Source organism: Cydia splendana, chromosome 12 (assembly GCF_910591565.1).
Source record: "Cydia splendana chromosome 12, ilCydSple1.2, whole genome shotgun sequence".
Taxonomy (NCBI): Eukaryota; Metazoa; Arthropoda; class Insecta; order Lepidoptera; family Tortricidae; genus Cydia; species Cydia splendana.
In genome coordinates this window covers 20,030,210-20,048,106 of record NC_085971.1, presented here as the reverse complement: position 1 = coordinate 20,048,106, position 17,897 = coordinate 20,030,210, and the positions used below count along the sequence as shown (strand labels likewise).

General features: G+C 36.6%; 1 protein-coding gene and 1 long non-coding RNA gene across 3 annotated transcripts in view; both read right to left on the bottom strand.

Moving 5' to 3' along the window:
• LOC134795700 (protein trapped in endoderm-1) overlaps nucleotides 1-17,897 on the bottom strand; it is a 56,430-nt gene that overhangs the window by 26,024 nt on the left and 12,509 nt on the right. For both annotated transcript variants that reach the window (XM_063767635.1, XM_063767636.1), the window contains exons 2-3: nucleotides 4,619-4,873; nucleotides 218-464 (exon numbers count right to left, since the gene is read on the bottom strand). In XM_063767635.1, the coding sequence (XP_063623705.1) occupies nucleotides 218-464; nucleotides 4,619-4,736 (365 nt within the window). In that variant the 5' untranslated portion in view covers nucleotides 4,737-4,873. The remainder of the gene's footprint in view (nucleotides 1-217; nucleotides 465-4,618; nucleotides 4,874-17,897) is intronic.
• Nucleotides 1-17,897, bottom strand: part of LOC134795739 (uncharacterized) — a 246,170-nt gene that overhangs the window by 226,384 nt on the left and 1,889 nt on the right. The window lies entirely within an intron of this gene.

The following is a 17,897-nucleotide window of genomic DNA, read 5'->3' as shown; positions in this document are numbered from 1 at the left end:
TCCCTTGGCACTGAAACATGTATTTATAAATAAAATACCTGTGGATAGAAACGATCTAACATAGCTGCTCTCTAAACCCCCAATCCCATATAAACCTATTAAACCTCTTCATCGTTAATGGTATATTGATGGCAAAAAAACATCAGGTCAGAGACGCAAAGGGAGAGAGCATGAACATAGTTTTGACTCACGTAAATATGTAAGTAAATTATCTTACCTGTTGATGGTAATAGCCACCATTGACAGTAGTGAAACTGCCTCATTCCCGTAGAACACGAAAGCGAACATCTGACACAGCTGCTCGCCTAACCCCCAATCTGCTCGAATAAACCTCCGCGCAGTCAGTGGAAGGTTTATTGCGCAGAACATCAGATCTGACACGCAGAGCGAGAGCACGAACATGGTCGTGACGTGAGTCCGGAGTTTAGGGTGCATGAGGAGGGCCACGGTTGTGACGAAGTTGCCTGGAACAAAAATGATCTGTTTAAAGCAGTTTCGTCTTAATCTTTGGAGCAGAGTAACTTGGGTTAAGGTTCTAATGGGGATACCTGATACAGATGTTGAAAATCCTCACAAAATGCTAACGCTGGTACAGATGTAGTCATAATCTTCCTTCGTATTTTCACGGAAACGTATGAACGTGTCTTGCTAGTTCAGGTCAGTCTCGGTACAAAAAATTACTGACATTGACTGCAGTACCATGACAAATACGAACGTTTCCGAGAAAATACGAAGGAAAACAATTATGCACTATGTACATCTGTAAGTCTATCTGGCTCACAGAAAATTGCAGCCAAATACTCGTTCTCTGTGTTGAATCTCTGATAGTTTTGTCCTTAGTAAGGAAGGTCAACATTAAAGTCGCTTTCGTCCTTCTAAGATAACCCTAAGTTGTTATTTCTGTGACCTAAGTTGTTATTTGTGTGAACTTCTAAGTTCTAAGTTACATACCCACTCACACATATCGCCTCCGCAAAACGCCTTTGCCAAAATTTGGAAACAACTTGCCTCGGCTCTAAAAGTTAGCTGCAGAGTTAAGTTGAAAATAAGAATGCAACCGGAAATCAACCCCGTGTGTTTGTTTACAAACATAGTATAGAAGACAAACAACCGCTAATATCCCGCTAATGGATTGGCCACTCAACTCGAATGCTGAGTGCTTTGCAAAATGTACGCCATTAAAATACACGATTGTTACGGTATTTATAGGAACGTTTATAACAAGTGCTACCCTTTAGGGAGTTTAGCAATTTGCAACAAAGCAATTTGTTTAGGGTATGTATGTGCCGGGCAATTCGATAAGAGTCGCGATTTTGTACTTTTGCTAGCAAAGATTTCGAGTGACGGAGATACGGAATGGTTATAGAGTTACATCAAGAAAAGTCTGCAGCGATTTTGATAGCCCACGCAGCGCAGTGAAAGTGTTACTTTAAACGTCAAACTTTTATGAAATTATGACGTATAAATAACACTTGCACTGCGTGGGCTATCAAAATCACTGCAGAGTTTTCTTGGTGTAACTCTTACATATTTAGGTACTGTATTCCATTTTATCACCACCCCGAAAATACGAAAGAGGAAAAAAAGAAGAAGATATATCTGAAATTTGGAATAGTTCATCGATACAACGATATTATTTGAAAATTTTAAGGAATATATTTCTAACGACATATTTAAGGATCGGACGTGTCGAGAACATTAATATAATGATGCCCCTTTGTGAGCCAGGGGATGTTCCGTAGGGTAAGAACGACCCTTGTTTACTCTAACTATGCACGAAATGTTGCAATTTGAGGGGACATTAGAAATATATTGATTGGTGTGGTGTTAGCGTAATTTGAGCTGACCAGGGTGCGTAGCCAACGTGCAATCGATAACGCTCCATAGGGAACGAAACACAACTGTCACTGTCGCACTAGTGTGGAAGACTGTGAGAGAGATGGCTAAGATACGCTACGGTAGTAGGCTAGTGCTAGTAGGCATTATGAAAGTGACTGAAACATGATCCCAGTCACCCAAATATTAAAATTATACTAATAGTACTAACACGTACGCTACACTGGATATGTAAATAATTACGCGCGTGACACGTTCCGTTAACGTACACTCGTCTACAAAAATGTGCAAATTGCAGAATATTCTCTAAAGTACAGGAATATTTGCGGAAATTTCTGGAAACTTATAAGAGAATTTTAAGCAAGTTTCCATTTAGAAAGATTCTCGTCGAAATTTTTCAAAAAAGTATTATGAAGAATATTATATAGTATTACTAAGACAGGCAGAGAAATAATATATCCAATAAGGTTTCCGTAGTGCCCAAAGGCTAAAAACGGGACCCTATTACTAAGACTCTGCTGTCCGTGTCTGTCCGTCGGTCTGTCTGTCCGTCTGTCACCAAACTGTATCTCATGAACCGTGATAGCTAGGCAGTTGAAATTTTCACAGATGATGTATTTCTGTTGCCGCTATATTAACAAATACTAAAAACAAAATAAAACAAATATTTGAGTTCCCCCCACTCCACGAAAAATTATTTGCCGTTTTTTGCGTAATGGTACGGAACCCTACGTGAGCGAGTCCGACTCGCACTTAGCCGGTTTTTTTAATAGATCGTCAATCATAGGGATTGACGAATTTTTTTCATCGATATCGATATAAATTGTCCACCACGGATGTCTTTCCCGTGCACGGTATAAATAATGTCTCAGACATTTGGAATTTTGACTGATGCGACCGCTTAGCGATTTACTTATTTATGTTGCTGACTGTACTCGGTGAAAGTGTATCTTGTTAGTCCGTTTCGTTTAAAAGATTCCCCGAATTCGAACCCGCCTACTCGTCATGACGAAACTGACGTTTACTTTAATGCACAAATATGACGTGCCCAAATTAGGATACCTACTTCTTATACCAAGAATAACCTTCAAAAAATATTTGTAGGTATTATGTCGGTACGTAAAACCGTAAAATTATGTGATGAAAATGGAATCAAATATTATGTTTGACTTTGCATGTCTTGTCGTACAGTTACAGTTCATAAATACAAAGAAAACTCTAATTAAAAAAATATTTTGATAAGTTTATCCTTTTTGCTGAACTATGACATTATGTTTGACAGGATGTCCGCACGTGCTTCGGTATTTAAAACTAAAACAAGTGAAACATTCATGTTTACACAGCTGTGGTGGTGTTTTGTATAACACAGAATATTTTTTATCTGCTTCGCTATGTAAAAAGAGCGTTGCGCTTAGCGGTACTTAACAAACATAATTGTAAAAAATCAAAATAAAATGAAATAAATAAATTAATCACCTTCAACTAAATGATTAAATGTGTACAAAATATTGAGCTCTGCCTCTCACATACAAAAGCATTTTTGTTAATGTCAAGCTGAAATCTCGCTAGTCTTGCTTGGTCAATAAAAACACAAATAAGGCCATTTTTTTTCGGATGAAAAATTGAGAAATACTTGTCAGCAAAATACAAACCTCTAAAAGCCATAAAACCATAAACACCTTAAATGCGTCATGTTAAACTCATGTTAGTCCCGCTAGTTAGCGCCGTCCGACCGATAATTTGACCGATTATTCGGACACTTAGCGATAGTGATGTTTGCGTACGCTTATCGTATCGATTACTTATTTTATTTTAAGAAAATCGTGTCAATGTTATTTGCATTTTTTAATAAGGTCATGTTTTGATTATAAGTTACAAAATCATGGAGTTACATTACGAAGAAATTTGTTTATATCTAAACCTAGGTATATTAGACAGAGCGAAAGCGGAGATCTCCGTTTTATTTAATTAAACCCGTTTCTCGGTCTTAGCTTGGGAAAAAAATATTTCGTATCTCTCTTCGGTTGTTTTCCTCACCTCTACAGGTCGCATTTCTCAACAAATATTGTTGAACATGTTCGTTAATTACATAACTTTTTTTGTCGAATATTTTTTTGGAAATCATCTAAAATGGTGGAGGCATGGGGATTCGTGAGGTCTATAGTTAACATAGCCACTAGTATAATTTTGTACATACATACGTACCTTCTTATTATGTACCGTATTCATTTATGGACCTTTAACTTTTTCTGGTTGATCAAATTCTATGGTTTTCATTGAATTTGTGAAATAAGGAATTTAAAATTAAATTAATTCGAGTTTTAAATGTATCGAGTTAAGCGTAATAATTTGATTTATTTCGCACCACGTCTAACACTAAAGTATCTATACAATTGTGAAACCAGATTTGTTGACAGAATAACTCATTTCTTGCGGTTCAAAGAACGCGTTATTATGACGCTTTGAATTTGACGCGTAAACAAACGGTCATCTCTTTCGACGAATATACACGTAACTCGAACACGTGGGTTAACCATCATACAGACAATAGGTCGTCACAAGGACAATATGATCATTCAAGATACGACTGTTAAATTGTCATTGTTAAATCGAAGGTACAAGTTATTTAATTGCAAAAACTAATGATTATGCGGTTGGTATTTGAATATTGTAAATAAACCAATAGTGGCGTGTTGTGAAGCTGTCACCATCCGATGATGACCACGACCACTCTGTCAAGAGTGAAACTAAGAAGAAGACACCAATAGTGAAATAAACTTACCAACAACTCCCACCACGCTGAAGATACACGCACACACGGCCGCCAATATGGTCGCCTCTCTCGGATAAGAGATCGTCGCCGTCGAGTTCACAACCACAGTCAGATTATCCAAATCCATCGTGACGAATATCGATAACGTCAGCACATCACTACACTTTTGAAATCGGAACTTTCACTTGACATTTTTGTTTTTTCTTTTGGTTTGAGTCACTGTTTTATGCGCCATCTGGTTGCTATCGCTGCATCGTGTGACGACTGAAACAAATTGATAAATAATGTTATTGTAGTTTTGTCACCATTAAAGTATTTTTCACTTAGCTTGGACACCGTGACAGCTGTCATCTCAAACATATATTGCGTTTTAAGGTTATAAATTGTATGGAGATGAGTTCTGTCATCGTACCCAAGCTATGTGAAAAATACTATACACTCAGACTCATAGGTTTCTACTTAATTTAATACTAGTTTCTGTTTTCCGAATTTGTCTGTGTAAAATTATGATTTGACGCGAACGGAATGGAAGGAACTGAAAATGTATCGAAATTTTGGGACACTTTGTTCTCCAGGATCGAAAGAGCTCATGAATCTAAGTAAAAAGTAACAAATTTGAAAAAAGTGTAGTGTACAATTAAATAATTTAATATCAATACCATTTCGTACCTTGTCACAGTGACAATAGAACTAGGTCCCGAGCGACTTTCATTTTATTGTCACTGTGACAAGGTACAAAATAGAAATATTAGAAATAGAAATAGTTTATTCGTGGCATAAAACATAGGTAACAGACAAAAGAGAAAAAAATGGTACGGAAATTACAAATACAACTTTAAATAAAGTGGTCCAGTTATGCCAGCCAATCGTTCCGGTAGCTGACTAGTTGAATTGATTACCTATCGTAAGAAAATGTCTGAAATGCTGTCAAAAACGCGAAATGGTTGGCTGGTCCGACTAATATTTTAGTAATATTACACTTACACCGTTAAATGAACTACCGATATAGCCATTAAGCCAATACAATCGCTCATTTTAACAGTAAATAGTGTGTTTGTTTTTCTTATTCATGCATGAGGTGTTAAATACCCTAGAATACCACTGGACCGGCGCCATATCCCGATCGGCGAGCATAAGTAGCTAAACGGACAAAGTATCCAGAAAGATCTCTACACAACTCTATTGATATAGGAATAAGAGCGTGTAGATATTTGTGAGCACCTCATCCGCTTAGCAATTTTTTGCCGCCAGGCCAATCACGCGAATAATTTGCATGGTTTATGCTGAATGCATATACAATATGGAAAGTTAGCCACTGACATAGTTTCCTGAATGCATTTACCTAGTTTTTATCGTCTAGTCGTCAATGTAAAGATATGTAGATAAAGATTTAATTAAGTCAATATTTTTTCTACACAGAATTTTGATTGGTGAAAGTGAATGAATATGAATATTCTTTATTCGCATAAAATATGGTATAACAAGGTGTTATTGGAAAGATATTCCCGTACAGAAACATATTTTGCTGGTTAAGCATGCAAATATTATCTTGTAGCTATTCATAGTCTTATTAGTCTTCATCTATTAAGTAGGTAGGTACATTGTTAACTTAAAACTAATATTTCTACTTAATACTAGGTATTAAGTACATATCGAACAACTCACTTACAGAGTAAAACACCTGTTTTTTGAGCCAACGATAAATAGTTGTGTTGTGCTTTAAACGGGTTTAGAGGCAGGGATTTGATGTTTTCCGGAAGAGCATTAAATATTTTCATACATAAATAATAACTATATATATTTTTCATAAAAAGAGAACTGTTCAGAATAAAATCTAATACAAGTTTATTGGGATATCTCGTGTTTCTATTGTATACATCTTTGGCCTTTTTGAATAGATCTGGATATTTTTTTACAAAAACTGCTGCCTCGAAAATGTACATGCAAAGGTAGTGTCAAAATTTCATGTTTTTCGAATAACGGTTTACATGAATCCCGTTGAGCTATCCCACACATTGCCCTCATACATTTTTTGTGCTATAAATGCCTTGTTTATGTCACTGCAGTTACCCCATAAAAGAAGGCCATACCTTAAATTTGACGCAATACATCCATGCCTGAATAAAGAATAAAGAATGAAGTTAATACTCTCCTAGGAAGTGACTGTACTGTAGAAATGGTATACTATGTAGTCAATTTTAACAACTGATGAGGAAGTAAGGAAGAATTAAATAGCAAAACTTAGTTCTGCATTTATTTAAACCTAAAGAGAGACATAAATATATTTTGGCATTCTGAGATTGATTTCAATAGGATCTCCCAAAAACCCAGTTTCTGGCAAAAATCGGTTACGGAATAGCCTATCCTATTAGGCTATTAGTTTCTTTAGAAAAATTAAAAATCACTGCAGTCATCAAATTATTTGTTTGACTAGTTAGTTATACTTACTGGCCTGTAGAAAATATAGTTCTCAAATTTAAAGAATACCTTATGTGTTTCAAAAAAATTTATATGTACATATATTGTATTGTGTAATAAAATACTTAAACGCTGTACTTATAGGTGATCATGTTATTTGTTTCATCCAGGTTTTCCCTCTGGTTTCTCAAGATAATAAAAAAATTAAATAAAAAACAGTTAACGGTTTAAATTATATTATTTTAGATCTACGAAATCGATAATTGCAAAGGTTTTCCCCAAAGATTAGCAATTTACTTTTATACGGTTCCTCGAAGGGGATCAGCCTGAACACAACCAATTTAGATTTATAGACCTATTCGTCAATTAATGGTGTTTGGCTAAACTTTAATATTGATCGTTTAAACTGGACACTATGATAACCAGATGTCCGTTTCAAATCAAACATTTCTACAATACGTCAATGAGATCAAAGCAATAGAAATTGGCAATAGTGATATGACAACATTTGTGAATAAAGTACAACTTAAATAAACAATAATATCTGGGAGTCCGACCTTGCTCGGAAAACATATAAAAACTCAAAAATGTGCGTTTTCCCAGAGATAAGACCTAGCTAGATCGATTTATCGCCCGCGAAAACCCCCACATAGCAAATTTCGTCGAAATCGTTAGAGCCGTTTCCGAGGTCCCCTAAATATATAAACAAGCATTGCTCATTTAAAGGTATTAGATTTTATCTTATAACATTTTTATCACGGTGTTTTAAATGCGATTATTGCTTTAGCTTTGAGATAAAGTCCCAAAGCGTGCCCTACTGACCCTTTTATAAGTAAGAAAATATTTTACATATTTTCCTTAATACAAGACGAGTACCGAGCTCGCCGCGTGCGCACCCAACGCTCCCCACTACGCTTCGCGCATACAAACTGCTTGAAAACTCAGGGCTACCGTACACAACAAAAATGTTATATCTCAATGTGGCAAACAAGTGAACGGCCCTCTGATGGACCGACTCCGTAGATTATAGACGCTTGCGATTCCTGAGCGGGTAGGTACCCTGAGAATGTTACGTAAAAATAATTGAAGGTGGTGGGTGGTGGTACTGGAGCTCGACGCGATCCCAGTACATGTCACCTTGAAACTTAAAGTCATTGTCAATAGAGGTGACAGCAGGGTGTCATAAATTGGCCATTAGCATGTCGAGCACTAGTACCAAGTACCAACACCTTATCGATAGTCGATAAAATATAATATTCTCTCCCTATTACATTTCAATGATTGCTATTCCCACTGCTATTCCACTTTCTATAGAGTAATGAGAAATGCATATAAAACAGTTCCTTTACTTAAATACAGACAGACAACGCATAGTTACCACAAAGGTTAGGATTTTAAAAACATGTACGTATTCTTCAAATGTTGTAGTGTAGAGCTCCACTAACAAAGGATCTTCTACATTAAAAGTTTTAATGTAAAATAATAATTTAAAACCTTGAGGAGAAAATGGGGTAGAATTTTTTTATCAATTTTAACCCGAAATAAAATGTTTCTGTCGTGTGTAGACGCCCTTATCCGATAACGACTGATGTGCCCTTACATCACGTAACGTAATACAAACAAACATGCATTATAATGACATTGCATTCTGAACTTTAACCTAATGGGGCAGAGTTCAAGTTGATCAGGCCACAAGTAGATGTTTACTTTTGGATAGCGTATTAACTTTACGTTTTGAATAGTTTCGATTGATTTAATAAGTACCTACCAAAGGAACGTGAATACTTACAAAATAAAGAATTAAGAAATGCATATTATGCTTGTAGATATAATAACAAGTTTGTGCAAAGTTAGGGTGGTCAGAGTTTAGTTTCGTCAGAACCAGAAAACCGTGTAAATTTAAGGATCCTATTACAATCTGATATACAAAAGAAATCAAATTCGAATAAGGGCGTTTCTCAGAGATGACCTTCGGTGCCTGACTTCGGTGCCAATTTTTTTTTTTAACTTATTTGATATGCGACTTTATTTCCTAAAATCTAGCCTTAATATAAAAAATATTGGTAGTGGAGGCCTCCATTAGAACCTTATAGTTTTTAAGATATTTGAGATTTAAAAAACACCGAAATCATGTGCAGGCACTGAAATCAATTGGCGTCACCGAATTCAATAATGCATACACAAAAATCACATTTCAATTTTATATCTCAACCATATTACATTTTAATCATATTTTTCATTCTTATTTGATTATAAGCGATGTAACAAGGCTAATGATGTCGAAAGCTTACATAAATGTAATAGATATAGACCCAAGATTTTAAAGTAATCTAATTACGGCTTGTAAAACAACATCTCTAGAAGATATCCCACACTATTTGACTGTCCTCATATAATAGGGTGATGGGCGATGTATGGTCCTGGAACGAGTTTCAGACATGTCGACCACAAATTCGCACATTAGTGCCATAAAGGAGAAGGTGTTTGTTTCACACAATCCGACCGCACACGCATCAAAAAGAAACTTATGTTACCTACACCCGATAAACAAGAAACTTTTGATCAATGCTCAAAAAATATATAAAGCAATGTGATGCAATACGGAAAACAAGTATTTTTGAATAACAGAGTTTTAAAGCGTGAACTCCATCAATTTAAAACTATTTGAAGTGGTCGACTAATGCCTGAAGATCTAATTACCCGTTAATTACCGTTTGAGGGTGCTGGAGATCTCCAGCACCCTCAAATACTTGAGCTAATTTGTAACTCCTATATTTAGACATAAAGACATAAGACATTGAGGATTGTTAAAACATTTGCTATGTTCAATTTGGGTCTATGTCTAGGTCTCATTGCCTTTGAAGCGATCTCGACATTAGAAGGCTACTTTATTTTTAATCCCTTGTTCTGATCATCCTGTCCCTTGGGTGTGCATAGTACTTACATACACAAGTTATTGTAAAAGAAGTGGGATCTAATTGACTGCATTCATTTAACATGCCTGACACGTTTAAAGGTATCGAGGTGTAGGGCCTCAGGTGATACAGAGGACAATTATCATAATTTACTTGATTGGTTTGAAGAGAATATCAAGACAGAGAAAGAAACATTGGGTCTTCAAGTTTCAACACACGTCTGGTTTAAAAAACTACTCATAGTAAACTAGTGATCTTTTGTACCTATTATGACTTAATTTATTTACAAACATAATTTTACGTTTATACTACGTATCTTGCACTTTTTAAGTGTGATAAATTAGTACAACAAACTAGGTTACAAAGCAGGATTTGAATTCAGTGATCACTTTTTTGATATCGGTGGTCAAAAAATCCACCGAATCCAAGGAAATCAACACCAGCGATGTCAAAATTAATCGCTTTTTAGCAATTACAGAAATAGCATGAGTGATACAGAGGAGATGTAATAATGATGGATTTACGTACTTTCGAGGATTTCTTAATCACTTGCATAACGATAAATGCACTAAAACTTTCGGAGTAAATTGCACCACCGATCTCAAAAAAACATAGAACCAAACCCACCGAAGGACGGTGAAACCTTTAAAAAATCACTTTATTATACTGTGACTGTACCTCTGCTCTATTCAACGGTTAAGGCACAACTAGAGCATACTATGTTTGAGACACTGAGTTCCTGGTTTACAACTTTGAAGGAGTACCGACATGTTTTGCAAATTACACCGAAATCAGGCACTAGCCCGGGACACATCGTAAATTTGGTTTTATTCAATGAGTTGAGCAAACACATTATTGTGATATAAAGAATATGATAAGTTAACTAATACCCTATGCGTGAATACTCATAATAACTCCGATCTAATGCCCCATCTTGAGTAATAATTTTTTGTTTCATAAAATCTGGGTGCGGGACACTCCCACCGAACATCATTTTGGGCATTTGAATTTTTTTTTCTTGTATTATATAAATAATAAATAAATAATTTGATAGTGCCCCAGACAGAATATAGGCTGAAGATCATGCCTAAATTAATTCAGATTTATTGAACAGTAAATTCAATCATTTATTGCCCCGGACACGTAAAAATGGCCCTCCTGCGAAATGCCCATAAATTAACTTCCGGAAAATGCTATTTCAATTTAACTTCCGAGTTTTCCGGTTTGTGCGAGTACCTGATTGTGCAAACATATTATTCTCTTTATTAATTCTTCTTCTTAAGTTAGGCATTTTATAATATGAATATAAAAGTAAAATATAAAAACACTTACAAAACAATAAAAAATACATATAAACATTAGTTAAACACATTATAAAAAGCCTAACCTAGGGTGCCGCCGGCAGCGGGGCAAGGCCTAAGCTACCAGTGGTCAGGGCCGCAGATCCCGCAGAGAGAGGAACCGGCGGACTATCCGCGTCGTGTCCAAGATCACCGCCTTCTGCATCTGACCCTTGATCAAGCACCTGTCTAGCGAGTCTCTCAAGATGTTGGTCGAGACTCTTCGCTATTAAAGCCTTTTATTATACGAACTGTTCTGTGCAAACATATTATATTATGTGTATAGATCGGCTATAGCATATAGCGTGTTTCAATTTTATTATGTAAATGACAACATCGTAATAAAACATTCGTATCTGCAGCCAAGATTTATATGTTGGAGAATTAATGGCGGGCTACGATAGCCCTATTCCGCGCACACTTTTACTTCCGCAAGAGAAATGCAACATTATTTATATAAAATATGTGGGTTTCCATGAGAGAAGGGTCCATGGTATAAGGACCACATTTAGGTATTTATGTTTTTTTACGATGAGTAACAGTAACGAGTGGGGTGAAAGAAAGAGAGATCAGTTTACAAATACGTACGACATCGTAACGTAAGTAGTGAGAATTCGAAATCGACATTGTATGGATCTACTTTTTTTTTTAATAAAGGAAAAAGGAGCAAAAAGTTATCCGACGTCACGTCAGTGCTTTTAAGATAGAGCTTGTGCGGAAAGAGAAGAGTCGTCTGAAAACTTGTTACTTACTTCGTTTTTCTTTATTTAAAAAAAGGTACCGCAATATTATGCCGCAAAGTATCGTTCTAAGACGTGAAAAGTAAAATGATGAAGGTCCGTGGTGGTAAAATTTTATATATTTTTTTATAATGTAGCCTCTACAAACCTCCAAGACATATCATCGAATACATAATCATGCCTTGGCCTAGTATGCCTCTGGTCAGTATTACCGTATTACGCAGAACGTCTACAGTTTACATTGTTTACGAACAGCGAGCTCTTGAAACGTCAATTTTGTTCGAGTGTTTGTTTACTTCACTAATCGGCTAAGAGCTGATACGTTCCGATCGATGGGTTATTAGTTAATGACTACCTGAATCTCTAGAAGTGATACATACGCAAAACTAAAATTAAACTGCCACGTAAGATAAGATAAGATAATCATTTATTTGCTTAAACATGGTATATTAAGTTGACATAATTGGTTTAGGCAGTATCATATGCTTAGCCAAGGGCAGCATGCAAATATTGATCTTAAAATTAAACTATTTACATTATGTACATTAACAATCAATTAATTACATTACATCCATTTTCCATTACAACTATTAATTAAATTGAATATACATTTTATTATCATTTTACATTTAGCATTCTATAATTGAGGGGAGAATACTAATAAGTATTTCGCGAGATGTTTTAGCAATGTGACAGACAGATGGACAGACAGAATCGAACCAGGGTTCTTTTTTTCCTTTTAGACAGGGAACCCTAATAAGGAGAGGCACAGGAAGACCGAAATGTGTATGGGCCAACCTATAATAGGGACAGTCAGCGTAGTGACGTATCAGGAGCTCAAATAAGTGGCCGAGAGAAGAACGGAATGGCGACTATTCCACCGACAGTCACGGCTCGGCCACGACATTGCGCGACTGGCGACGACGGCGGTCCCAAGTAACAATTTGTGGTTCTATAGTAGTCGATAGAACGTTTCCCAAATACCACCTAAGGTCCTATAAAAGACCAAAGAAGATTGTATAAAGCCGAAATGGCGCATCTTATGTGCCATTCAGTGATATAGTAGACCTGTAGCAGTGTCAGTCGTGACGTTTTAGGTCTATAAAAGTGATGTGATGATCACTTTTGTGCTAATTTGTTGTCAGTAACGCCATTATAGTGTTAATTTATACTATAGTGGCATTTGAGATTCCATTATAGTGCTTGTTTTATACTATAGTAGTATTTGAAATTGTATTATAGTGCTTTTTTATACTATTGTAGAATTCATAGTTCCTTTACTACGAAATTTGCTATCAAGTTTTCCATCAACTGTTGTGAGTGGTTTTGTTGTGTGTTTACTTCACAAAAACGGTACTAAGTAAAATGGTGATAAGTAAAGACTTTATATTAATATGCGCCATTTAGATGTCGAATAATTCGGTCCTTAGTACAAAAAGTATATGGGACGGAAGTTTTACCGTTAGAATAGTATTAGTTTAATGAGGAATTTTAAATGCCCCCTCGATTTATTTATGTTTTTAATAAAATAATTTAATAAAATATTATGATATTCACCATAGTTACTATTATACAGCCAAGAAGTAAATCCGACGCTTTTATAGGCTAACTATAGAACTTACGACGAAATATTCACCGCCATCATGATTAAAATTAGGGTTCCAAAAGAATTTTGCTGTGACCCAGTTACACCTACAAACTCTTTAGAAAGATATAGGTTTTTTTTTTAATTTAGATGTAGTCATTACTGTTGTTTCCTTTTTCAGTGTGATTGGTAAAAAAAATGTGCTAATAATGGATGTCGATAAATATCTAAACCGTCACGATTTTATGCTTGTATTAAATCATTGATGATAAATCTCACCTACAGTCACTAATATCACTGGGGTCTTTTTTATCAATTCATTAAAATATAAAAATATTTTGTACGAAACCACATTATGTGGCTTAGGCCTGAACTTATATAAGCAAGATATAAGTAGCCATTACAGATCAAATTTATCATTTACCAGTAGTCGTTTTCTACCTTTATGTATCTAACTCGGTTTATAAAAGACATAAAAACTCAACTATAACGCTGTTGTCTTTTAACAGAAAAAACAAAACCACTATACAACAGTTTTGTGATATAAAAGAGTCATTGTGACGTTTACAGCGATGAGATATAATAGGGATTTAAAAACTACTAAAGCGCTTTTTAACGCTATAAATATGTCCCAAGAACGCTACTATAGAGCAAAACAGTTCTATAATAGTGTTCATATGACTACTAAAGTATTATGTACTATAGCAGTGATCTCTAAAGCCACTATATCCTAAAATCGTTGTATAGTTGGGTTTTTGTCACTGTTAAAACACAAAACTATAGCGGCTTGCAGGGAACCTTAATAGCGCAAACTACTAAAGTATTATGTACTATAGCAGTGATCTCTAAAGCCACTATATCCTAAAATCGTTGTATAGTTGGGTTTTTGTCACTGTTAAAACACAAAACTATAGCGGCTTGGCAGGGAACCTTAATAGCGCAAATTAGTTGCATAAAAGTGATTCCAAATACTATTATACAGTAATATTGCTCTATAGTGGTTATATTTGAACCTGTTATAGTACACGCCTATAACGGCTCTATAAAATGATGAAATAAACCTTTACATCAATTGCTTATAGAATATATTAGCTGTATAAGCCTATAGAGCAAAAAGGTGTTGCCAAGCGCTTTTATACGACAGGTGGTCACCTCTGAAACCTTAATACGACGTCTATACAAGCTTTTAGCGATAAAAACTAAAATTATAGGACTAAAATGTTACTTGGGGTGGAACGAAAGATCCGATCGCTGTGTCTCGCTCCAACCTAGAGCCGTAAAGCTATTAAAATTGTGACGATGATGATTAAAATCTGTATTTAACATACATAAATGTGTATTTAACATACATAAATGTGTACCTAATACTCCTTATGAAACGTCACGTCACGTCGACGTAAACTGGCCAATCTAAGTACCTATAACTTCTCATCTGCAAACTCTCTTCTTCCTCGCGGTATCCCGGCATTTTGCCACGGCTCATGGGAGCCTGGGGTCCGCTTGACAACTAATCCCATGATTTGACGTAGGCACTAGTTTTTACGAAAGCGACTGCCATCTGACCTTCCAACCCAGAGGGGAAACTAGGCCTTATTGGGATTAGTCCGGTTTCCTCACGATGTTTTCCTTCACCGAAAAGCGACTGGCAAATATCAAATGACATTTCGTACATAAGTTCCGAAAAAGTCATTGGTACGAGCCGGGGTTTGAACCCGCGACCTCCGGATTGAAAGTCGCACGCTCTTACCGCTAGGCCACCAGCGCTTGACCTAGGCCACCAGCGCTTGACCTCACTGCAATGAACCTCTCATCTGCAAACACCATCGACAAACAAAACGAGAAAAATATGTTGAGATGACAGTTGATTCGAAAAGTCACATGACTATTTTCATTAATTATTTAAAGTCCCATTTAGACTCTTCAAGAACTTGCATGCAATATTCTATACATTACAATGAATTCACTAGATCGACCAAATACCCCAATGCTACGAAAATGGCATGCAACTTCTTGAATCGTCTAAACGGGGCTTTAGTTTTTTTTTATACCACATCGGTGGCAAACAAGCTTACGGCCCGCCTGATGGTAAGCAGTCACCGTAGCCTATGGACGCCCGCAACTCCAGAGGTGTTACAAGCGCGTTGCCGACCTTTTAAAAACCTGTACACTCCTTTTTTGAAGAACCCCATACTGTAGTTTCGATTGGATTCTATCAACAATGGTCATCTTGGCTAGCCCCCTCCGATATATAAACAGAGCTTAAGGAAATTAAAATAAATAAGGGAATCTTTAATAGTGGATCTGGGAACCATTATTGAGTTATCGTGTTCGTGGTCCGATAACCATTAAGCGGGGTATTGTTATCGCTGCACGGTATGGGGGTGGATGTTTGGCCACATGGCGGGATACAGAGAACTATGCTTTGCGATCTTGCCCTTCACTATTTATCGCACTTGTAGGTAGCAATGTGCAAGAACATTGTCAAAATTTCCGAGAATTTCTGGAAACTTTCATGAGAAAATTCTCATGCAAGTTTCCACTTAAAAAGTTCTCAGATTAGGGATTATTACTGAATGTCCTTAACTGCTGACGACTGTTTCATTTAATATTTACGTCACTCATTGGCGTCTATTTCGAATGTGATGGAAATCGAAACTAAATGTAAGAAGATTTGGAAATAAACATGCAGAAAATAATACTGGTTAGGTGTTGATATTTTATGGGAGATTCAATTTTTTTCCGCTATTTCTGAGTTGGTTCAATATTAAAACTTGCTCAGTAAGATCTATATGTCGGAGAACGGCTGAATTGTGCCATCTATCGCCTTTAAGGGGTGTTTTATCACGCAACCTTTGACAAATAGAGCATAAACTAGGGTGTTACAGTCAAAGAGGTTACAGTAATACCTACACCTGACGAGTGGCGTTCGGCGCAGTTTCGCCAAGGCATCATAAAGGTGACAGTCCATTTCCAACCGCAGCTGCACTACTGTAAATTTTACTATGGAAATTGACAGTAACAGAGACGCGTTCAGTACCAGAAGTGCAGCTGCGGTCAGAAATGGAATGTTACCCTAAGAGTGCGCTATCAAAACAAATGAAATCCAGAACAATTGAAGTTATGCTACCAATCAATCTTCAGAAGGAAACGATGAGAACTAACGGGAGAAGATGACGTCTGTGGCGGTTCCTGAGTCTAATCCACTGGTTAGCTTTGGATAAGATGTGTAACGTCGTGTGCTATGATTTGTAATCAGTCTTGTCCAGTAAAGACTGTGAGTTGAATATCGTATTTCATTGAAAGCTCTCGTCATCCACGATTGAAGGTCCTGTAGGGCTACCGCCAATACCGAAAATCGTCAATTGCGGGCATTTTTCTCTGTCACTCTAATTACGCCTTCATTGGAGTAAAAGAGTAAGATCCCCGCAATTTGCGAATTTCGGTTTTCGCGGTAGCCCCTCTGATGTGACGATCACGATTCCCGACATATATATTATATTTTTTCTAGCTATGCTGATATTTCTTGTTGGTCAAGTGCGCAAAGCTCGATCCCAACAGCACGCTTGTCCCATTCCTCCATTTGCGTAGACGGAGTTCCAGTTTGCTCGGCAAACATATTTACTGGAATTTACGGGGACTGATTTACAATCCGCAAACTCGGTGTGAGCTCTTATTTACGGTTACGAGGAACGGTAAGTATTGTCAGGAGACGTAACATGGTACCCATGGTAACATGGTACAAAGGTACCCCAAAAACGGAAAAAACGCAAAATGTCATCACCATCATCTACACCTTATAAAACAAAGTCCCCCGCCGCGTCTGTCTATTTGTGTGTATGTGTATGTTCGCTATAAACTCAAAAACTACTGAACGGATTTTCATGCGGTTTTCACCTATCAATAGAGTGTATCTTGAGAAAGGTCCTTAAGCCCCCTAAATATGGACATAGAGTAGTAACTTTATGTTCTGAAATCCATAGGAGATGGCAGGCGAAATGACAAACCGAAACCCACGCGGACGTATTCAGACACAACTCTAGTACCTAATAAAATAATATGTTTATGGATTTGTGTCATGCCGGTTATCCTTGGTCCTCAGTATGTACTCAGCTAAAAGCGCTAAAAACAGCCTGTAAACACTTCCTATCGATTGATGATAAGAATATCATGTAGTATGTTGACTTAATACGTCCTCCTAACCTTACCTTCTGCCTGCGTCTTTGTCTGCGTTTATGATCGTTGATGATGATTTCGTGATTAAACTATCTGTAGATTCTTCCCTGGGACTTA